Consider the following 24257-nt stretch of genomic DNA (forward strand, 5'->3'; position numbering starts at 1 on the left):
TGAACACCTTCAAAAGTTAATTGGATGCTTATCTTGCTGGGATCCTATGACCCCAGCTGACTTCCTGCCCTTTGGGCAAGGGGCTGGACTCGATGATCTTCCGAGGTCCCTTCCAGCCTTAATATCTAGGAAATCTATGAACGATCAGGCAGTATTTCCTGATATCTTTTAATTTAAAGCAGACACAGAAAAACTCCTAAGTCCCCAAATGTTAGTCTTTAAGCTTTATAAAGAAAATGAGATAAACCAACAGTCCCAAAAACAAAATCTCTTCCTAAATCTCATTTCACACCTTGTGTTGTAAATCTGGAACTGCTGATTTCTATAAATGATGGATCATCAGGATACCTGGATTCCATTCTTAATGGCCTATCTACAGGGATAAGAGCACAAATATTCCATTCATTTCACAAGTTAAAAGTAAGTGAATATATTTTTATAGGAAAATATTTTTCAAAATAAAAGGATGTGCTTTGAGCAGCAGCAAATTATGCAAAAAAAATAAAGTTTCAAGTCCTCCTGACTGCTAAGAAAGCCTTTCAAATACGGAATTACAATATACAAATGAACCTTATCCATAAATAATTGACTTTAATACAATGGGAACAGAGAATGTTCAGAATGTCCAAATTTAAAGCATTTTGGTGTTTATAAATGGGCATCCTAAACTTGAGGCAACCAAAACTAAAGGTTTTCTTGTATCTTTGTGTGTCTATAATGGGGATACTCCCATCTTTAAGAAAAACTGATAACTTTAGATGAAAAAGATGTATAAGGGAAAAAAGGAATCTTTATATAGTTGCATGTAGCAGGTTACAGGCAGTAGCAGAAGTACTCATATACAAATAAGAACTCCTGCAATACAAGTTGTAAAGCCAACAGTGCTATTTTCCATTCTGGTCTTTAGTATAAGAGTATGATTAATAATCAATGTTAAAAACTATATTAGTGTTTATAGTGTTGCTAGCATCATAAACACTGCACTAGAGCCATGAAAAAATAAAAAATCTAGGTCTGTCTTCTAAGTCTCTGGCTCAGAGCAGAAGATGTAGGGAGAAATCAACAAGATACTAATGAATTACCTTGTCTCAAAGTGGGAATGTAGAAAAAACATGCTATTGCTGAACTGCTCTACTTTCGTCAAGGAGGAAAAGAGAATGTATTAGATTGTGTCCAAACTGCCCCATTTGTTGATCAAGAACCTGTCATTTCCAAGTTCACAAAATTGCATTGTAACACACACACACACACTTTAGTAATAGTACTGTATATAAGTATAACCATTATAAATAATATATTAACCTACTGCAGACTATGACTGCTTGAAACAATCATAGCTGGTATCCAACATGATTAGCTACATGATTCTAGGACAGTATATCAATTCCAGTGTTGTATTTAACATTAAATTAGTTGAAAAGTTTTAACACCTCATTTCTTAAGGTACTGAAGCACCAAGACTGAAAGAAACAGAAGGAAGAGCAACCTTTAAGCTTCCCTGTTCTGGAGTAGCGTAGCAGAAAAGGAATGCCTGACATCTAAATTCCCCTTTCTTTTGGAAGGATAAATGCTGAACGGCACCAATTTTGCTGGGAACATTCCAAACTTCGGTGCAGTTACAGATTCCATTAACTACCCCTCTCTCCCAGGGACACAGAACTAAGACACAAACTCTCAAATCTTTTCTGCAGGCAGTAAAGAGTGACCTCTCATCCTCCTTCACATTGCTTCCTTCCACCTCTCTATGTGCCCTGTTGTATTAGCACAGCAGGGAGCAGAAAGAAAAGAAAAAGCTCACTGACCTTCAGCAACAGATGCTCCTTCAAAGGAGGCAGCAAAGCCAGGCAGAGCACAGTGGAAGAAGATACCAAAGCAAATTCCAAAGAGAATGTCAGAGAGAAGAGTGAGTGGCAGAAATTCAGGATGAAAACAAAGAGAAAGATAGGTAAGTCAGCCTAAAGAGAACTCAGGAGATGAAGCAGGAAGTATGGGATGAACAAGCCTCAGTGATGGGTGATGAAATGCCATTCGAAGATATTATCTTGGTGAAAAAAAAAAAAAAAAAAAAAAAAAAAGCAGAATTTCCTACAGAACAACTTCTGCAATTATGCTACTCTTTTGATTAAGTGCACTGTCATTAAGGTAAGGAATAGATCTGCACTCCTAAAAAACTCAAAACAGAGTCAATTTATATTGAGCCACAGCATATTAAGAATTAGGCAAGAGACAAGGATTTCTTAGGGTGGTATCTTTTGTTGGACCAACTGTGTAGTTGGAATAGTTAGACTGCAAGATATTTTTCATCATGTCTGACCAGTACAAGCCAAGCACAGCACAGTCAGCTAAGAATCAGGTTACTTTTTCATGGAAAACTAAGACGTTTAACACAGCACCACTCTCCAAAACCAAGCTGTTAACGCATGAGAACATGCTGTACAATACTTTGCTTTTTGGACTACACACAGAGCCACCCCTAGGGGTGTGCTGTGCCAGTGGGTGGCGAGCGGCAGGAGCGCAGAGGGGAGGAAGAGGATAGCAAGCGGACGGAGTGTGGAGCTGATGGTGCACGGCAACGTCTATACAGCACTGTCTGTGGGGGTCCCCCCAAAGCGCACGGCAGGTGCCCCCATTCACTCCACCAGGGACAGCCCTGAGTATGCATAATGGTTCAGTACCTAAGCCCAAAAGCAATCCAAGTGCTCAGCAGAAGAATTCCAGGTTGGAACACACGGATCCAGTTAAGTTGTAAATGTTCTGAAAAGAACCTCAACCAACCAATGTTAGGTCAGCGCAGATGAATAAGTGAGTCCAAACTATACATTTTTGTGGGAAAAAGCATAATTAGTTTACAGACGCCAACACTATTGAGCTACCAATGTACATACATACCCCAGTGCTTTTAACTCTACTGTGAATACTTATAGTGAATCTGTGTGTTGGCCGAAGACAAAGTGCATGGCAGAAAGATTTCCCAAGAGTTCTTATGGCTCAGTACACTGAACTGGAACATGCCTTGTAGGAACAATGTGTTATAGGATCCTGAGGGCAAAAGGGAACTGTAGGTGCTTGGGTCAAACTCCCGCAATGCCTATATCTCTCTGCCCCTTTATCCGATTGTCCCTTTATTTGGCATGTTTGTTTGGTTTGTTTTTTTTAAAATTATTACTACATAAAGCTACTTGCATTTTCTTTCCCGACTATGTCAGAGGTCTCCAGAGGAATTAAGTCCATTTCAAAAAATGAGCTTAGCATTTCTTTTGCATTTGTATCATTTAAAGGATAGCAGTGGGAAATGGGGCTACTGCTGTACAACTGTTGCAAGAGGGATAAATAAGGAGAATACTGGTGCTGTATCATATCTAGCTGAATTGCTCTTCAGAATGTTTACAACGTGGCTGGACCAATACAGTCCAATCTGGAATTCTTCCTCTGTGCACTTATACTCCTTTGTGGCAGATGACAGAACGAGGAACTAGAGAAGTTTAGGTTTTATATTAGAAAAAACTCTCTCACCAGGAAGATGATAACACACTGGAACAGACTACCCAGATAGACTGTGCAACCTCCATCCTTGGAGGTTTTTAAGACCTGCTAGACAAAGCCCTGCTTGAGATGACAGAGCTGGAGGCTGGTACCGCTTTGAGCAGGGGGCTGGAGAAGATGACCTCCTGAGGTCCCTTCAAACCCAGATTTTCTATGCTCCTATATACAAAGCAACCATAGGCATAGCAAGGCATTCACTGATCTAAACACCTCAGAGCACCATTTGCATGCTTTAAGACTAGCAGAGACTGGTGGACACGCAGCAATACACCAGTCTGGGATGATCAGTAGCAGTTATAAACCTTTCAAGATGCAGAAGGCAATGCATCTGAAGCTATGTTCTGAGTTTGTCCCTGCCTCCCAACGTTGTGAAACAAGCTCATCTATCAAGAAGCAGGTAGTAATCATGCTGAGAGAGCTAATGCTACTGGTTATTACTGTCCTCTGAGCAACCAGTTTAGGGTGAGAAAGTATTTAGTTAAAGCTACTGTCACTGAACTGTGCAGAGCTACCAGGGACATCCTCCTGCAAAGTGTTGTAATTCTGGGCAATGTGGAGCCAATAAGTGAGAGATCTGAGATGATGAAGGGAGCAAAGAGTAGCACCAGGCAAGGCTCATTAAATACGGCTCTGCTCATCCAATCTCTGTGTTTATGCAGTTCACCCAGATGGACGACAACAACGATGATACGGGTACGACTATATCACTAGGGGGGATATATTAGCGCTGTCTAACAGGTGGCTTATGGGATGAGTTGCAGTCCCATGGCTTTCTTTTGACCACCACTGCCCTCATCATTATTGATGCAAAAGCAACTGAAATTTCTGGGCCTCTCCTTCCTCTGAGGGTGAGTATGGGGCTGGTAGGCTCATGATACAATGTGAGGAAAGGAAAGGGGAGAGACTGTGGCAATGGGCCTATACAGTGCAGCAGTGGCCGTGTGGTGCAATGGGGAGGCTGGGGAGAGGCATCTGCATGGGGGCCCATGGCTCATCCTGTAGCAGCCTTAGGGTGTGCAGAAACTGCAGAGAGGGACTTTCTTCTTCAGATGTTGCATCCAGAATAGGACACTGAAATGCCAATAGTCATACTGGGCACCTGGCTTCCCATACATTGGTAATCTACAAAACAAGTAAGCAAGGAGAGGTGTAACTATGGCCTGAACAACTACTAGATAAATGAAGTAGGTTCTGAGCGCTTCAAATTGAGCCCTGTCATGCCAGCGCCCTTTGAATAAGCCAGCCATTCCCACTACTCTTGGTGTCTGAGATTTCTTGCAGAATATTTGTGGAAGTCCACAGAGCAGGTGAGCAGAAGGGCAATTAGCAGAGGTCATGTAATGATGAACTGAGGGAAGCCTTAACAAGAGCAGTGCTGGGTCACAAATCACTGCTATTACTGCTTTTAAAAACAAAACTGCCTTCATCTGTGAGGACAGCAGATAATCGTATGCTGGTGTATGTCAGTGACTAATTTTTAACATTCAAAATGAAATTCAGTCTGCAGTAATAAAGACTTGATTTGAGGTAAGAGTGCCGCAGTGCTTGAATTGAAAGAAAACAAGCAGAGCAAGCAACCCACAAACCATGCAACTTAAAAGATAAAAATCAACATGATAACATTAGGACATACAAAGCCCTGAAGACAGAAAAAGCATGCACCTTTAGGCCCTGTAAGGTAGCAGCATATGAAGCTTCTCCTAGACAAAGTGACCATATGGGACAACTGAAATCCGAGACCCTCCCCGCACAGGCTGCAAGGAGTCAGTGGCCATTAATGACCCATTGTTCTTTACTTCACTGCTGTCAACAATCACCTGTGAAGTAACAATTAGTGTTAATGGTCATTCCAATAATCAAGCTAACCTATTTTAGGACAAGTTTCCTGTCTGCTAGGGCTTCTTATTTCATAGCTCCTACCCCTCTGCCTCCAGATCCCATGCCAGGGATGCTTGTTTTAATTTATAGTGGCCTAGGACCATCCTCTAAAATGCAAGACTGTTACAGCCAAACTAGGATGTATGATCACCCTACTCATAGAGGAGGTCTGGCACATGATGTTATGGGGAGGTTGAGAGAAGAAGAAGCTGTTCTAGAAGAAAGGCTTACTGATTGAGGAAAGATCTCTTGACGGTGTACAACAAGGGGTGACATGATCTACCTGCTGCCCCAGACCCATGTTGCACATCTGTGGCAGTGCAGAAAAGTGCTTCTCCACTCAGCTAGACCCACACTTTTCCTTCCTGCCCTGCTAGTCAGGCAGAGAAAACACCCTGCATTCCCCACTGTCCCAGACCCATGGGTGTTCCCCTGCCAAGCATGGGGCTGGGGCTGCAGGGAATGTCAGCTGTTCCCCGATGGTGCGTGTCTGAGGCAGCAAGGAAAGAAGGGGTTTTTCCTGCAGGCATGGCTGAGTAGGTGGGTAGCTGAGAAGGGGTTTTTCCTATCTGCAGGTGTGGCTGAGTAGGGGAGTACTTTACCCCCTGCAGCAGACCCACAATGTGCATCTGGGGCAGTGAGGAAAGCGGCATTTTCCCTGCCCATCCAGGCCCATGGGGCTTTGTCAAGCAGGGAAAGTGCCACAATGTAACAGATGCCCACTAGGCCTGTGCGAATAGGGACGTATTCCATTTGGATTTGGCCGATTCGGAGGACAGTGATTGGATTCAGATATTCAGATCACTGTCCTGAATCAATTTGGGCAAATCAACTTCAGAAGATTCAGCACCGATTTGGAGAGATTCAGTGATTCGGATCAGCTGGGGAGAGCAGCAGAAGCCCCCATGGCTGCCTTCCTTGGCTCCAGCCTAGTCCCAGCACTTAAAAAAAAAAAAGCTCTGCACTCACCAGTTGCAGCAGTGGCAATTGGGTGCTTAAGGCAAAGGCCCCCCCCCCCACACACACAGTGGGGAACAGCCCCCCACCTGGCACCTACACAGCAGCTGCCCCATGCAGCATGACTCAACAGGGCACCATGCGCTGTGTGGGAGCTGGGGCCACTGGGGCTGAGCACTGCCAGGCTCCGGCTAACAAGTGGAGCCTCCCAGACAGCGTGCAGCACCCTGCAGAGCCACACGATGTGACAGGTGCTGTGTGGGTGCCAGGTGGGGGGGGCAGGGGGGAGCTTTTAACCGGTCTCCTGGTTTGATTCAGATTTGGAGATTCAGTCCCCAAATTGGGCCAAATCTCCTCTGAATCGAATCAGGTACTGAACCTTTGCACAGCCCTAATGTCCACCGCAATAAAGTGCCAGGGTCTATTACTATCTTTTGTTGTGTCACTGATTTTCCTGTCAGGTGGTGCAACAAAGGATAAAGACATCTCTTTGCTCCATAGTTGTGCCACCTTAAACATTTTTAAGGAGGCACAAAACAAGAACTAAGATGACATTTGTTTTCACCCTCAAAAACAGATGCAAAGGTTTGCCTGCACTAACTTTGTCAGCAATCCTATGCCAGGTGAGGGCTGATGTCATTTGGGGAGGCAGCATTACCCAAATGACAAATCTGTAGTCTTATTAGCTTATAGGCATTTTGTTTGTGAGCTCATGCAAACTTCTATCAACTGAACATGGCTTCCATTTACATGGAAGTTTTGTCAATCAGGCCTGAAGCACTAAAGCAAAACCATGTTAGTAACAATTCACCTCTCACACATTTTTTTAAAATGATTTTCTATCAATCAGTTACTGAATCCTTAAAATTACTGCTTACCCAGAGTGTGCTCAGTAAGAAAAGGATATGCGCTAAAAGGAAAATAAAAACCTGGGAAGTACTGAAGTAGTGAATCAAAAAATTAGACATAAGGCAGCTAGTTATGACCTAACAAACTTCTGTCTTTATTAAAAGATTAACTCACACAGTTCAAAAACTCTATCAGGCTAGAAATAGTGACCATCTCAGTGTCCAGATATATATATATATATATATATATATATATATATATGCTGAATTATTATTAAGCATCTGACAAAATAGAGCAAACACTTCAGAATTCAATGTTCAACTTAGTCATCAATAGGTTATGCAAGTTCATAAAAGAAATACACACCTAGGAACAGGGAGGTGACAGCAAAAATAAGAGTCCACATTGAGGGCAGGCATAGGTATGGTACAGTACTGGTAATAAAATAGTTTGTAGGTTAGCATAGGCACAGTCAATCATTTGTGCTTCAAAGCAGTGCAAAATCATTGAATGAAACAAAGATATTAGACCCTGGTAACTCAATTCCCCACCATCCCTGCAGATATTCAACTTTCACACTTGTCAAAATTTCACTCACTCTTTTGTCACTGTGATGGTATCAACACAAGGCTTTCCTTAACTGAGAAGTCTTCAGTTACAGACTTCCAACAGTGCAGTAGCAATGGTGGGAATTCAAGTGTACTCGTTAGAGAGTTAGCTCAGGTTTATGCATCCAAATTCATGGAAGCCCAAGCGTGGGCAACTACTCTAGAGGCACTGTCAACTCCCCTGTATGTTGCAGTAAGACTACCCAGGTCACATCCCTTGGTTCTTTCATGCAGTAGAACAATAACCCACTCTTGCAGTTCTCTCAATGAAATGTGGCAGAACCTGTCTGCCCTTCTGAACACAAAGAACAGTGACTGTGAAAGAACAAATAAAGAACTATCAGCCCTCGAGTGATTTAATTTGCATCTTTACTGCAATACATGCAGGTTACCATGCTATGTGAGAGTAGAATTTGGGTTGTAATCCACATAACCAAGATCAGCTACCCCATGCTGAAAGCACCATTTAAAGACAGATGAGATGCTTGGATGTGCAAATAAAGAGGATTTGGGACAGTATCTTAAAAACATAAATTTATTTTACAGGAAAAAAGAGAAGACTTAGATTTTGAGATCACAGATGTTTTAAGCATTGCTTTTAACAGGACTGAATGACATACATGGTGTTTCAACTTCCAGTGGCCACGTCATGTCATCTAAGAAACAGTTCTTTTTTTCCTGTTTTTGTTTTGTTTTTTTTACACAACCTAGTGAAGTTATATCAAAGATAACAATGGTGTGAACTGCTAGGCAAAAAGATGCTCCAGAAGCTATGATAGAAAAAAAATTCTAAATTTGTCCAAAAAAGGTATGTAGTTCTTTGTATATACAAAAAAAAAACCTAACAAAGACAAATCCATTTTCTCTTTACCATCCGCCTTTAGTAGCAGGACCACTGCTCCCCTGAAGAACAGGAAACACTGGTTGTAGTATCCTTACAGATCAAGTGCCAGCTGAGACTTTTCCTTAGTTTGGGCCCTATGGGACCTGCAAATCCTCTCTTTTTCTCTTATTTCCTGATGGCAGGGAATCTCACTCAGAAATGATTAGTCAGCATTATTCCCAAATAAGTCAACTTGAAATGTAGTTGCCTTTAAAGAACACTTTGAAAATTTAAAAAATTAGAGAAAAGTCAAATTACTTAACTTGCCTATAGATAAGTGATTGAGGTCAAGTAGGAAACATAATTTGATCAACTCCTATTTTAAACTGAATGTCAATTTAAAATACAGCAGGAATTATTTTTATCAGGTTAACACACCTGCTGAGAGATTTAACCAAGATAATGGAGGAAAATAAAAAATAACAAGGGAGAAGTCTAACTAAATATCTGGACAGAAATTACAGAAAATCCAAGAGATTTCTAGTTCAGGTAAGTCCATTTCATCTTGTTTGTATCAGATGCATCCTCTTGTTTGCATCAGATAATAAAAATATACAGATCCATGATCTATGTAAAATAACAATTTATTCAAAAACATGAGCAAAGAATGCACTTTTGACATAAAACTCAAAATTGTTCCAGCTTAGGGTCTTATTCCAAAAATATACAAGGATTAAGAATCGCATGCCTTGCCCTAGAAAATGACACTCTTATCACTGTATATAACCACTGAAACAAACGTACAGAACAGAGCTTTTAGACTTGATTTGGTAAATCTTCCTGCATCCTTTCCTACTCACAACAGGAAAGCTCAAGCATTGGGAGAAGGTATAAAGCAGGAGTCTGAGACCAACCAGGTAGGCTCAAGGAATGATTCTGAAGAAACTGGTGTCTGAGTCAGAGACCAGGTCCAAGTAGTTGTAATGACTGTCACCCTCTTATATATCTTGTACACAACCCCTGAGCTCCTAAAATCATCATGCTCTTAGTGCATAAATACACTAATATGTATAATGCTTGATCTGAGATGTCAGAAGTTTACTCTCCAGTTTTTTTCTCCTTTACACAGAAGAGGACACAGAGCATAGTGCAGTTTTTGACAGAGGCTCATGGATTCATTATTCTTATTTTAAAGAATTTAAGAAAAAAGGGGGACAAAATAAATCTTTATCATTTAAATAAACTGAAGAAATTAGTTATGGTGCGAGTGATTTTTAATCCATATACCACTATTTATGTCAATTTCAAATGATTTGTCCTAACAAAGTAACTTGTGTGATGCTGAAAGGCACAGACTACATTTTTCCATTCTGCAGGAATCAGAGCAAAATTTTCTCTACGTTACTGATGAGTTTCCATAACGCCAGTTAATTCTTCCACCACCTTCAACAGAAACTCAATAGATAAGGATAGAAAGGGAGGAAGAAGAAAAGAGAGAGAGAAGATAGTATATGGATCAACACCAACAAAAGAGCATTAAATAGTGGCAGGAGATGGGGAGGTAGGCCGATACATCTGCATTAGTAAAACACCCTATTCTGTTCTCAGTGCACAAGACTGAGGATGATTGTGCTCCGAGAGGTATATGAAACTTGTTCAAACTCCTGGTACCCCTCTCTACTTGGGGCTAAATCTATAATCAAAATTTAAAAGTTAATTTAAGGAGGAAGTATGATTCCAGGTGGAATTTCATGAGCAAAACAAGACCTGAAGAATCTCTTACACTTGAAAGCCTAACTCTATCCCAACTATGCAATTAGTGCAATAAAAAGATAATACCCTAAGAAATCTTTTCCTCTCACAGGAGAGAAACTTAGATGCAAAAAGTTATTTTTAGGTTATACATTTATTTCAAATATTTTTACTCCCTCCATTGATTTCTGGAAAAATAATATGAATGTGCATGCGCAGGAACCCTAGGGAGCTTCAGTAGTTTCAGCTTTGCTGTTCTTCGATCAGCCCTGACTTGGAAGCAAGAGCTTGGATTTCAGCAGCTTTCATGCTTAAATGTAGTCAGCAAAACAGACAATAGAAGAAGAGCTGTCACTGGATAATGAGCTATTTCCTTTCACACTGAGACTAACGGGATGCAAAGTGACACAATGGTTAACTTTACATGTATTGAAATTAATTCCAATTGAAATGTAAAAAGCTTAGAATAACTAGCCACTGAAAACACATATGTATATACATGCACCCTACAGGTATACTAGGTAAACTTCAAAGCAATTAAAATGGGAGAAGTACAGACAATTCCTAACTTGATCACTTATCTTGATTTAACATGTCCTCCCCTCTCCTCATCTCCAAGACCAAAAGAATACTGTCATGGCAAAACTGCATAAAAAGCTGCAAATTTGGAAAGATATCTTGGCAACAACAAATCATTAAAAGTTACTAACGTTTACATATAAAATGATAGGTCTACGTGAAAACAGACCAAGCCCTTTACCCCCACCATTGAAACCAAATTCCTTGCCAGATTTCTAGAGACCCAGATGAGATTTACTTGTCCTCTAAATATCGGAACAGGAAGCACATACAAGAGAAAACAATTCCCAAAAGTTAGTTTGATAAACTTTAAAGGACTTATAGAATTAAGAGCATAACCAAGCAAACATTTACCCCATTTGGGGCTGCAGGAAAGAAAAGAGTTTATACTCATGAGTTTATACCGACCTGCTGTGTTAACTGTTTTGTCTGCTTCCAACATGCAGAAAGCAAAACTAATCTGGGCGTAATTTACTCTCCCCCCCACTGCCCCACTTCATTCACGGGTAGCATTTGCCCCAGTTTAACTTTTACTTGTCACAAGAGAAGACAAAATTAGACAATTTCAGATTAAGCTGGACCATGCAAATCCTTCCACCCCAGACCCAAGCCTTTTGTCTGTCTGTCCATGCCTGAAGACAAGTGTCTCCCTTCTTCTCCATAGCCCATCCCCCCACAACCATCAACCCACAACTGTTTATGCCACTGTGATTAAAAAAACTTTTTAAATTCTTTCCTGAGGTGGAAAAGGACAGTAATTGAAGTAAAGGTATATGAATACAAGCCAGCATACTTTAAAATATGAATCCAGACACAAGACTACATTAGGTCACAAAACACATATTTGATCTACATACTCCACCACATTTACTCCTCTTCCTCCAGGTTTCCAGGCCTCTCTCTATACTGCATCACTTACTCCAAGGCAGCATAGGCCAGTAACCCTCCCCAATCTATCATCTCTACTGCTTAACAACCAATTTGACAACTCTTTATCACAAGAAACAATACCTGCTCATGTAAGTAGTCCAACTGAGGTCAGCAGAACTATTGACCAGAGTTATTCACATGCTCCTAGAAATCAGTTCCTGGTATCTTTAAAATAGAGACATTCCTCCAAAGGTTCAAAGTGTTAGCATCAGTCTGTTACTACTACCTGTTTCTACACAGCGCAAGGAACAGTGTCTGATCCAAAACAATACCCTGGAGAAAAACCACAGTAAATATACTCTAGAAAAAAACATGAAGATACTTCATTACTTTGACCTTTTTTAAATCTCTATCTTAAAACATCTCAGCTGCTGTCCAACTGCTAACTTGAGCATAAAGTTTTCACTGTGCTGTTCTCTCTAGGTTTACAACTCTGATCTTCCACTGTTGTTGGGGAGACAGAGAGAGAGAGAGAGAAGAAAAAAGCATGAGAAGCAAGCTGTTTACTCAGCTCTCTCTTTCAGACCAGAAGGCTCTACCTGTTTTTCAGTTATGCTTATACACAATAGCAGCTGCAGAGTGAAATTAAGCAGGATGTCTGACTGCTGTAACTACTCAAAGAATTACTGGCAGAAAGATAAGTATCCCCTCAGTGGGAGCTGAAGATCAATAAGCTAGGTTTAAGCAGGGTGCATGATACAGGCAGCATTTTTTCTTTCCTATTTTGAAAACCAGTTTGTTGTACTATGTTAGATCTCTGCATACCAATGTTGCAAATTTAGGACAAGTTCCAGAGAGGAGGGACAGGGAGAACTACAGGTATCTGTAAGCATGACTTATTAACCAGGGTTAACTTTCTTGCCCCTCCTTTTATCATCCAAGTATTCATGCGTGTGTGTGTTCCCTCTGACATTTCATATTTACCCCATCTTCATTTTTGCATAATGTTTTCTCTTTCACCAAGTTGACCAGAGATGCCATTTTTTGTTCTACCTTCCCTATTCCTCCTTCCATGTTCCAATGTCTCAGACCCCACTTGTAGACCAAAAGAAATTAGGAACCGCAAAAATATACAAAATGGTAAGATATTATCATGGAACAACAAATCACAAACATTTTGGTGTTCCTCACTCTAGTGTTAAATAAAAGAGGACTCTGTTGGTGAGGAGCAGGAGTCAACTAACATCCTGCCTTCACTGACTGACTGCAGCAAAAGAGAGTAACAGTAGTGCAGTTGCTTGAAACATTAGCTTATAGGAGCATCTATTCTCTGTTGGAGATGCATCATGTAAAAACTTTAAAAAAAAAAAATCGAATCAAGCTAATTTCTGTTCATTAAAAATATGTATTTGGCAAAATTATATGGCACTCGCATTTAATAAGTGTATTTTTATTTTAATGCACCTTTTAAGACATAATTCTATACATAACTACTTTGTTTACTTCTGTTCAATAGAGTGCAACCAGGAGCATGGAAAAACAGATACTGAACAGAGTTATTACAGGACATCACAGGACTGGTAGGAGGAAAGAGAAAAACAGGTGCTGACCCACATGCTAAACACTGCCTGCCCTGGCCAGTCTAGACTGATCACCACCCACCCCAGTCAGTCCAGAATCCGAACAGTCAGTCCAGAACGCACGGCACACATGGTGCCCCCCTCGCCCCAGCCACTCCTGGGCAGACATCATGTGCAGTACGAATACCAGATTAGCCTCCCACAGGAGTCATACATCTTAGACCAGCCAGAACAAGAACTGCTTGGGGCAGGGGAAAGGAGGGCTGCACGGCAGATCAAGTCCATGGGCCCAATCCAACCCATGGGGTCAATGAATTTGATACCCATGCTCCAACCAAAGCACCACAACAATGTTGATGTGGTACAATTACAAGCTAAAGACACTAGATGCATTTTATCCAAAAGAAAATAGTGTGTCCTTACTTTGTGTTTGCCAGCTACTGTAATAAAATCCTAGCACAAAGAAACAAGGCAAAGTGTTTTTATACACTTTAGTCGTAAGTATATCCTGAAGTTATAGATAAATCATGAATTAAAGGAATGTTAATAGTAGGAACTTGTCATAAAAAAAGCAGATGTATGATCATGATCTAGCTGCAATTACCCTGGGCTCAGTGAAAGCTAAATGGGGCAGTTCACCTCCGAATAAAAGCAGCTTAAGTTCTCCAAGTTAACTTGCATTTATACCAGGGTAACTGCATGTGCTCAGTGACCATGCATCAAGTTCTTCCATGGTAAGTTTCCACCATGGTAACAGTTATCATGCATGTTTTTCTGCTGTAAGATGCCTTCCTTTCCTGCCTCCCCTTTAAACAAGTGGTGGCCTGTGTACTATGTATCAAGCCAGGTTTGACACCTTCTGTAAGTTTGCCATGTACAGCTAAAAAGTTGGCCTATAAAGTATTTTTATAACTTGACAGTATCATTATTTACAGACATTTCAGCATATTAGGACTAAAAATGATGAAAAAGGACAAATCATCAGGTCCATAAAAATGTCCTGTAAGACAGTTTCCAGCTAAAAAGAAAAAAAGTGAGACAATTCAGGAAGATTGCCAAAAGGGTGATTTTTACACTTACACTTGCTTATGATTTGGCATACACACTCTGAATTTAAAATGTAAAAAAAAGGAGAGCGCTAAATGGCTATGAGATGTTATTAAAATAAAATAAAGGTGTAAAACTCCTTATGTACAGATTAAACTGACCTGTTAAAGAGAGTGCTGGGCTCATCTTCCCTCTCTACAGGTTACTTTTAAGGCAAAGGTCAACTGACAGAACACACGACTAGGAAGATATGCTAGCATGTAGAAAGGCTGCCTGAATTCACACAGAAGAAACTAAAAGCAGAAAAACTGTGCAGAGACATAGCATTCAAGAACAAGAGAGGGCTGTTCATAATACTAACAGGTTAGTATTGCCACACTTGAGCTCGAGATGCTTTATGAGGTGCCAGCATTAAGAATGCTCAGAAGCAAAAGCTGGGTTTGGGGAAATAAACTATTGAGTCTAGTAAGGGACAGTAAATACACTAGATACAGAAGCTGGATTTACCCGAGTTGCCACTGAAGTATTATTAAAAATAAACCAAAACCCCAACAGAAGATGCACTTGAATGCACTGTACTTTTTGCTTTCCTTTGGAGGCCCCAAGTCCAAGTGCTCTGGTGGAATCCGCAATAAGATTCTGTGAGTTTACAGAAACATTACAATCAAATGCAACTTAGGAAATGAAACTTTTCTGCAATTTTAATAAGAACACTTACACGCATCCCAATACAAGGTTTATCATTCTCTATACCAAGTACGTAAGGCAATGGGGGACACCAAGTATCCTGTACTATGCAGACATTTTCATACTTCCAATTTAAAAAAAAAACAGCTTCTTAATTTTCCTTCTGCTACCCTTTTAAAAGGAAGGATTTTCAAGCCATTTGCTGCCTTGAATTTTCTCCGAAGAAAATGTGTTAGAGTTGAGAGATACCCCCAACCACACACTTTGGAAATTCTACAATGAAAGCCACTCCATGTTTTCCTCTGCTTTCTCCTACAAACTCATACTCATGTGGACCCCTGCCTTCTAGTCTCCTTTTATTAGGTTTGCTAGCTTCCAGGAAAGAGAGAAGAGCATCTAACCTAAATTCAGCCTCAGATATCCAGGGACCACAATTTTTGACCAAATACAGCTTCAAAAGCTACCATAAACTTTAGATTACCATATTTACTCCAATACAAGATGACCCTGAATATAAGATAATCCTCTCCCCAATTAAATTCTATATATGGAAAATACATAAATTTGTTATAATTTTCCAGGTATAGAATCTAATTATTGAAGTACTGTCTTGAATTCATCTCCCTTCCAATACTACAGCATGGAAAAGTGGTGGCGGCGGAGGGGGGTGTCAGGTGGTCCCCTTGCACTCTGTTCCCACAATTTCTTCTCCTTGCAGCCTTTCTGCCCCCGCTTACTGTCAGACCTTGCTCAGGTTCTGTTTCCTCCCCAAGCACAATGTGGAAGTTGCATGCAAGGGGAGAAAGGGGCAGAGAGGAGGGCAGAAACTGCAGACTGAGGGGGCTGGCTTTGGCCCCAACCCTGACTGCTGCAAATTTCATCACAGGTACTCCAGAAACAGTTTTGAGCACCACTTTCATACCTATTTTCATACCAGTACATGTGTATGTTATTAGTCCAGAGCCAAAAGGCTCACGACTTATCATACAGTTCATTCGGTTGGACCCCAGCAGTCAACAGCATTTCAAGCCATGGTGACCCCAAAGACCAGCACTTCTCAGTATATGTACTCCAAATACCACGCCCCCTGCCCTGCCCCCCCCTCCCCCCCCAACAAAAAATCCACATGCTAATTATCCCCTACTTGCAACTGAAGCCAGGTGCTCCTGTCACAAGTCCTGGGACCCTCCAAAAATTTACATGCAGATGAGGTGCAGGACTGCCACATCCATCTCCACGCTGCAGAGAGCGAGACCATACTAATCACACGCAAAAGGTTGAGAGGGGGAATGACAGCTATACAGAAGTTTGGTGATGTTTGTCAGGTTTTTGCTTGTAGCCGCATTGGTCTAAGGACATAGGCAGGCAAAGCTCTTTGAGTAGATGTGATTTTATTAGACCAACTGAGTATTTAGAAAAAAGTTCAGAGAAAGCTTTTGGCACAGGAGTCTCCGCTATTCACATTTAAGTCTTGTGAATAAACAGAATCATAGGAATCAGCTATGGGTGTGAAGAGAAAGTCAAAATATATTTGATGTAGTGATTTACCATGACTTGAAAAGGAATTGGTGCTGAGAGAGAGAGAGTATAATGAGCACTATGTCTTATTTAGATGGGCTGCATTAGCTTATCGTTGTAGTAGGTTCTCATCAGCATCTCAGCCTTTTGGCTAAGAACAAATGGGCTTAGCTGGCTGCATGTTTCATATGCAACTCAGTTGTGTTCCCACCTGCTACCATTTAGCCCCCAACTTGGGTCTTTCTGTATTTCATTGTGCTTTGAACTTGGCTTTTTAACTTTAACATTTTCTAATAAATTAATTTTTTGGCACTGAGGGAGGGTCTCAGTGCTAGCTCTGGCCCTCAAAGTGCCAGCCTGGTACTGCAGTACCTCCAGGCCCAGTACTGGTTTCCTGCAGAAAAAACACCTGCTCATTTTTCTTTTTTTAAGGGCACAAACACAAAAAGGTTCCCCATCAGCATGTTTGGTACCAGGGGAGGATGCTTGCTCCAGCCTCTCTGAGTGCAGTATTGCAGTACCTCCTGGCCTGGTGTTTGTTCCATCCTGGGGAGCAACTGCCCATGGCAGAGAGGGAGGGCATGAACTTTATTTAGTTTAGGTGGACGGACAGACCGACACATACACACACGGTTCCCATAAATGTTGTGGCAATGGAGGAATGCTTTCACATTTTTCCCTAGCTGCTTCTTGGGCTTTTGGCTAGGAGCAAGCAGGACTAGGGGTCATCTAAACTCCAAGACTTCCAGCCCAATCAACTTCATAGCTGGCTTCCATGGCTGCTTCTATCAGCAGTTTAATAATAGCTAATATATTTAATAAGTTTTTTTGGAGGGGAAGGGTTGCTGGCATGCAAATACAAGCCAGGGGGCTTCCACCCCATGCTGACTGGGGGGGAAGCAGGAGAACCTTGTCTTATATTTGAGTAAATATGGTAAATTAATGCACTAGCCAAAAACATTGGTCCTTAGTGAATACAACAGAATTAAAGGACTGAGGAAGAGCATCTCATATACAGAAGCTTGTCCAATAGCTCTCACAGCTGCACAGTTAGCCCAATAAAGCTTATCATAAAAAAAAAATTCTTGGCTCTCTCATTCTCTGCACTATCTTGGTTACCACACAACCTTACTAAAACAAAATTAAATAAAACTGAAGGTAGCTGGTTCGGGCAAGTCTTGGGATATTCATCACCACGTTAATTAGGTGCACCACAAAAGGGACTCTTCTACTTTAAAATCTCTCTCAAATCTCTCAGGTTTTTTCAACCTTGAAAAAGGTTACCACTACATCAAGAAATGTGCATCAAGGGCTCAGTGAACAACTGTTCACCAGGGCACCCTTGGGGAAAACTAGGAGTAATGGTCACAAACTCCTGGAAGACCGTTTCTGGCTCAACATTAGGAAAAACTTCTTCACAACTAGGGTGTCCAGACTGTGGAATAAGCACCCTCCAGAGGTGGTACAATCCCCTACCCTGGAAATCTTCAAGAGGAGACTGGACAGGCACCTTGCTGGGATCACCTGACCCCATTTGTCTTTCCTGCTTGGTGCAGGGGGCTGGACCCAATGATCTTTTGAGGTCCCTTCCAGCCTCTCAATCTATGAAACCACTACTCATACTCACACACCTCACTCTGGCATTAGATCACTTCTAGGGAATTTCAGATAAATTGATTTAGTTTAATTAGTGCAGAATATTAACATACAAAACAAAAAACAAGCATATCACCCACCCCACACATGCTTGTGAGAATAATATTACAGGCAATTCATCAGCATTAGTATTAGGAAGAAGAAAAAAAATCAGGGAAAGGGAGCCATGATGAAATTCAGCAGGATACTTTAGTCGAAATTCACTAAATCAAAGCTATAGCATCAACTTAGATATTTTTTAAATAAGAACCTTCTTCTACCATGACATGCAGATTTCAGAAATTAGCAGTATACAAATCATCACCCATTTGACCTGCAATTTGTTTTGAAATTTAACAGGATTTTCTTGTATTTTGAAGTGTTTTTCAAATTTTCCCAGTTTGAGGACTCATAAAAATGTAACCACAACTTTCTCTTTAAAAATTTGAACTTACAGTTGAAACAGCTGTTGCCACCAGTAACTGAATGTAGTTACTTTACCCACTGGCTAGTTACATGCAGCAATAATCACACCTTCCTTTTGTCATTCTGAGAGCATGGACAAATGATCAAATTGAAGTGACTAAAGGGAAGACGGGGACTTACTGTGCAGGAGCTAATGAGCAATAACTGTGTGTGCCCACAGCTATGCAATGATAAGGAAAAGTTAAACTAGAGCAGGTTAGCAGGGTAACTGCAGGAACGGAGTTTCTGCAAAACAGCTTTTTTTAAGAGAAGGCAATGGCTTATCACAACTTGCTTTACATTGATCATTTGTTCATAACCTAAAGTATTTTGTCTGTCCCAATAGCAAGAAAACTTCTAGGAATAGTTTGATTTAAAGGGCTCATATATACCCGATACCAAATAATAGCAAACCAGAAACTGATTCCTTCAGGTGCCCTCAAAAAGCCATTTATGTTATCAATTCCAATTCAGTTCCTGGCTAGTGCGCATATGAAAAGGGCTGGGGACAACACCAGCAGTCATCACTTTCTGACTACCGCTCGAATGGAGAGCAACACTTCTCTTTCCTCTTCCCATACCTGGCAAATGGGGTGGGACGCTGTAAATCGTAAGAGGAGGGTTTGTTATATTTCATTCCTTTTTCAATCTGAAACAGCCACAGCCAGAAACAGCACAATACAAGAAGCCTCTGTTTTCCCCATTAGTACTGATGTTATTCAGGTATTGCACTAAACTTTCAGGCAGAGATGCCCCACCATGCTCACTGAGATTTTTTACCACTAACTCACAAGTAAGTGTGATTTTTTGAGCCTCATCAGACCTTAAGTGAGTTCTGTTTTTTTGACCAGGGTGTTCTACTGAAAACTAACTGCTGTCTTGCCCCTTTATTATACAGGCCATATACAAAGACAGCATTGTTTCTGAGTTGATCTAGTCATACTTGTAGAGGAGCACATTTGTGACATCTGTTGCCCTGGATACTTAGTATCACAAAACTGTAACTTCACACTGGGGGTTAGGAGACTGGAAGGAGGACAGGGACCAGAAAGAGTGGTCTCCACAGCAGTTGTTACAGAGAACAGAAGGTGCATCTACATGAATTGCTAATGGCACAGTAGACTAACACTACTGTGCATTAGAGCAGCATGAAAAAGCCATGCTAATGCACTAACATGTAGCAGAATTAACCTACTGCATGTTAGCATCACTCAAAAAGCGCATACACAGTAGCGCTGATTAGGGCGTATTAAGTTAGTACCTGTGATTACAGGTACTAAACATAATGTGCCGCAATTATGGAGCTTCAGTGAATATGTAGACGTGCCCAGAGAGATCTAAGGCAGCAAGGTTACATGACAAAATGGTTACCTAGATTCACACTACAGACTCTTTTACTATTATAGCATCAGTGGTGAATATAGTTTTAGAAGTTTCAAGTATACACAAAAACAGCCCAAATACCATATAGGCAAGTTCTTAGACAATGAAAAATGCAAGAGTAATTTTTCCACAAGTAGCAAAATAATTTTCTCCCAAGAAGCTGCTGCTGTATGCTAACTAGTAAAACTTTCCAGGCCTAAATTTACCAGAGGGAGGAGAGACAGAAAGAGAAAGGAAGATTCTTTCCCTGAAACTCACCCTCCAGAAGCAAAACTTTTGCTTCCTCTCCAATAATCAGCATCAAGGACTGAGAGTTACTTAGAGTACCTTAATAGGGTCCTACTGGACCTTTCCCTGTGTACTTCGTCTCTGCAGCAGCCTCTTGTTGGTGCATGAAACAAGAGGAAGTCAACTGTTTTCTCCCAACCTCTCCTACTACTCAAAGGGAATGTTCTCTCTTCCTTCTTCCCAGAAGAGTTTCCAAATGACTGCGACAGGAGAGGAGGTTCTTTGCCAAACTACAATTATACAGCCTCCTGATTGCTACTTTACATCCTCTTATGTCCAGTCCTTTTCAGCTGCTGCACAAACTTGCTCCAGCAGTACCAGTAGGGACGACTTTCCTAGGTCAAATCTATTCTGAGAGGATTTCTTTGTTACATTTAATGGCAGACTGTAGGCCATGATGACATTAAGGATCACATACTTCCTACAACACACAGCAATATCATGAGATCTGTACAGTCAAGGCAAAACATGGCCTTCCTATAGTAACTTAATGCTTACTTAACATTTTTTTCCAAACACCTTATCTGTCGAATGTGTCACTCAGCAGGGACACATGCTCTCTTAAGTCTACTGCTATTTCTGCCTTTTGTTTTTCTTCCTTCCCGCCTTCTCAGTTTCCCTCTCTGAGACTTTCCTGTTCTTTACATTTCCTTCTCAGTAGTAACTCTCAGTTCCTTACTTGGCATGCTTCATTTCAAATTCCTACTTCCCATCCCATCCCCTAATCAGCAATTAAAAATTTAATGTTGACAGGAAAGTGTTATCAACTTGGCTTTCATACTCAGATTCCAGGAAGATTAATAGGGAACAGGGGGATTCATATCTTTGGATCACCATTTTAGGATGAACATAGATATATTACTGCATTGATTACATCTGATGTCACAAAAACTCCCAAGAGGGCCAATTTTTTTCTTTTAACAAAACCTTAAGTTGCAGAGAATTTGAAAGTGTTCTAAAGTAAGAAATTTACCTGTACAGGCCCTACATTTGGCAGGATTGTATTATATCTTAGGAAGTCAGTATTTACATTCAGTTCAATTTGTCTTCCTTATTAGAAAAACACTTGAGTTCTCAGAATGTAAAATGCCATTCATTCAAAAGGGAAAGTTTCCCAATCATTCAAAAACTGCTCCTGGATTAGACTTCATGGTTAATGATCGATATATTTAAACAAGCTGTTTAAATCTAAGTAATCTAGGTTTTGGACATGTTCAATAACATACTTAAAGTGTAGAACAAGCTGTAACCTACTCAACAATTACTGATCAAGCTGTTGGTGGCTGGACTCTTTCTCACATTTAATATATTAAACTTATTGCAAAGCTGTTAGGTTTGAATGCTTCACTTTCAACAAGAAGGTAGATACAGTCAATTCACATTCTTTACACAGCACTTTTAGTTTTGTGAAGCATGTCTTCCTAAATCAGCTTCAGCTAAACTGGCTTGTTTTCAGGGAACTATACAGTCTCTAAAATGTGAAAACTAGAAGTGCCCCCAAGAAACAGCAGCAGCTTTTTCTATAGTTTTAAAATTCTAGAGGTCGGCCTTGTTGACAAGTTTTGAGAAAGGAAGAATACAAAGTAGAGCTCTGTACATGAGCAGCATTATGCCAGCCCCCATAGCTGAAGCTCCCCAACCTTGCTGCTTGCAATAAAGGCACGCTATTTACCTAGTTACAAATAATCTTCAGAAGTTAAGTGAATCATCGTCAAGCACTAAAACAAGAATTGGATTCTTCTGTCATTGCTAAATGATAACTAGAAGTGTCTAGTATACCAGGAAGTTCTCATTACATAAAATGCATATTAAGGTTTACTGTACAAATAAACTGATCTTCCACACCCCCAACCACAGAACTGTCTGTGTTTTAAGCAGAAATCATGGAGTTTCTTCAAGTAATAAAAAGCCGCTGTCCTTTTCAAACATGGATGTAGAGCACCACGTTTAAAATTCTAGCCAAGTATGCCTAGGCATTTTGAGTGTGGTAGCAGAGGATCTTAAGTTGCCTAGTGGAAGTTAACACTAATGAACTAAAAACCCGAATAATGAAGAGTTAACATCCCACTGAAAGAGAAGCAGTTCACATCACCATAACAACTATTTCAATCTCAAGATCATACTTTTTACTAGCGTTCTCCCCTGTGCAATTCAACCTCTTTTGGGTGACCTGTGCTCTACAAAAAGGCAGCAAAAATCCAGAGATGACGGATTTACCCAAGGACCTCAGTTTATTAAAACCAAAAAACAGCCTTTAAGATTACGAAGGCTGATCTGTTTTTCTGGTCTGGAAAAACAACTGCAGTTATCTATCAAACTAAAAAAACCCTCCCTTACAGCAAGGGAAGGTTCTCCTAAAGAGACAGCTTAAAATCCAAATCAAACTTTGAGGACTAGGGATTTTTAAAATCATATGATCTTTTCTGTGCCTACTGACTTAAAAATATCATAAAAATAAAGGCCATACATTTTCTAACGGTAAGAAATGCATTTCAAGCAGGTTGTGTCAAACTTATGGTGAAGCCCAAAGTTTTCATGTTTCAGGAATAGGAGGAACTAAAAAGTCCTAAAGATCAACATCCTCTTGCAGAATTAAAGTTTGTTTTAATTAGTATTTTACACTCATATGAACTTATGCACAGCTTGCCATTTCCAGTACCTGAGCTTTACTCTATTCAGTATACTGGAAGCAGAAACAAAACCTTATCTTATAAACAGCATAACTCTTCTCATAGAGCTTTGTTTTCTCAATATGATAAAAACTACTATTTTTCAATTACTATATAGCACTGCACTTAAAGAATGCCGGATACAGGATTTCAAACAACAGGAGATGAGTAAAAACTCCGTCTAACCATAGGCTATCAAAACTGACATCAAGGTGCTAAAGCGACAATCACGATGCAGGAATCTACTATGCTGGGCGCTCTGCCCAAAATGTCGTAGTCTGAATTCATCTGAGAACGACTATTCTAATAAAATATGATAGAACCAGATAGCAAAGAAAACCCTGAAATGGCATGGACTTACCTCGATTCTCCGCTGCTGTTTCTTGCACTTTCTTCATCACTGTGCCCATTCATTGTAAATACTCAGAAGTTTAAAATGTAAGTCCAAACACTTTAAAAGTTAGGTATTAAAAAGTCCACTTTCTAAGCTTCTTCCTTGTAGCCCACGTGTGTCTTCCAAGGTAGCTTGTTTGCTTGCCTGCCCACTGCAGGGACCAGAGATGTTTTTTTTCCTCACGCTACCTGAAACAGAGGTAGATATCAAAAGGTTAACATGACTTGAAGCATTTCATGACCCCCTCCTCCCCCATGCCACCCCCCAGGACATGGAAGAGGCCAGCCTGTCACACAAACTCTTTGATTTGGAAATCAAATCAACCAGAGGGCTGGCATGTCACTCAACGGTCCCGTTCCCATTTAAAAGCGCTTCTCCGTGTGAAAGGCCTCGACAAAGAGCGCCTGCCTGAGCGCCCGACTGAAATCCCGAGCTGGATTGAAGTTTACAGCCCAGGAGGCGTTGCGTGAAATACTTTGGGGTGAGGGGCTGTGCAATGACAGGGGCCTCGTGGCTTTGAGAGGGCGCTTACAGGGGCCAGGTAAAGGCCAGCGGGGGGTTTCCAGCTCTCCTTAAAAAATACCCCGCGTGGGGGGGGAGGACGGACACGCAGATACAGCGTTTCATGGCGCAGCTTGAGATGCAGAAAAGTTTTGCTGCAGCCCCACAAGGACAGCGACGAAGGCTTCTTCCTCCCAGGCCGCGAGCGGGCGGGGGGCCGCACCCAGGGGC

At 40.9% G+C, this 24257-nt stretch overlaps 1 protein-coding gene across 1 annotated transcript in view; it reads right to left on the bottom strand.

The window, feature by feature from the left end:
* Positions 1-23717, bottom strand: part of CHD1 (chromodomain helicase DNA binding protein 1) — an 87134-nt gene extending 63417 nt beyond the window's left edge. Inside the window, exon 1 of the mRNA XM_019532416.1 lies at positions 23493-23717. Coding sequence (XP_019387961.1) covers positions 23493-23545 — 53 coding nt within the window. The 5' untranslated portion in view covers positions 23546-23717. The remainder of the gene's footprint in view (positions 1-23492) is intronic.
* Positions 23718-24257: the final 540 nt, after the last annotated feature.

The sequence above is a fragment of the Crocodylus porosus genome, unplaced genomic scaffold, assembly GCF_001723895.1.
Source record: "Crocodylus porosus isolate Cpor-Errol unplaced genomic scaffold, CroPor_comp1, whole genome shotgun sequence".
Taxonomy (NCBI): Eukaryota; Metazoa; Chordata; order Crocodylia; family Crocodylidae; genus Crocodylus; species Crocodylus porosus.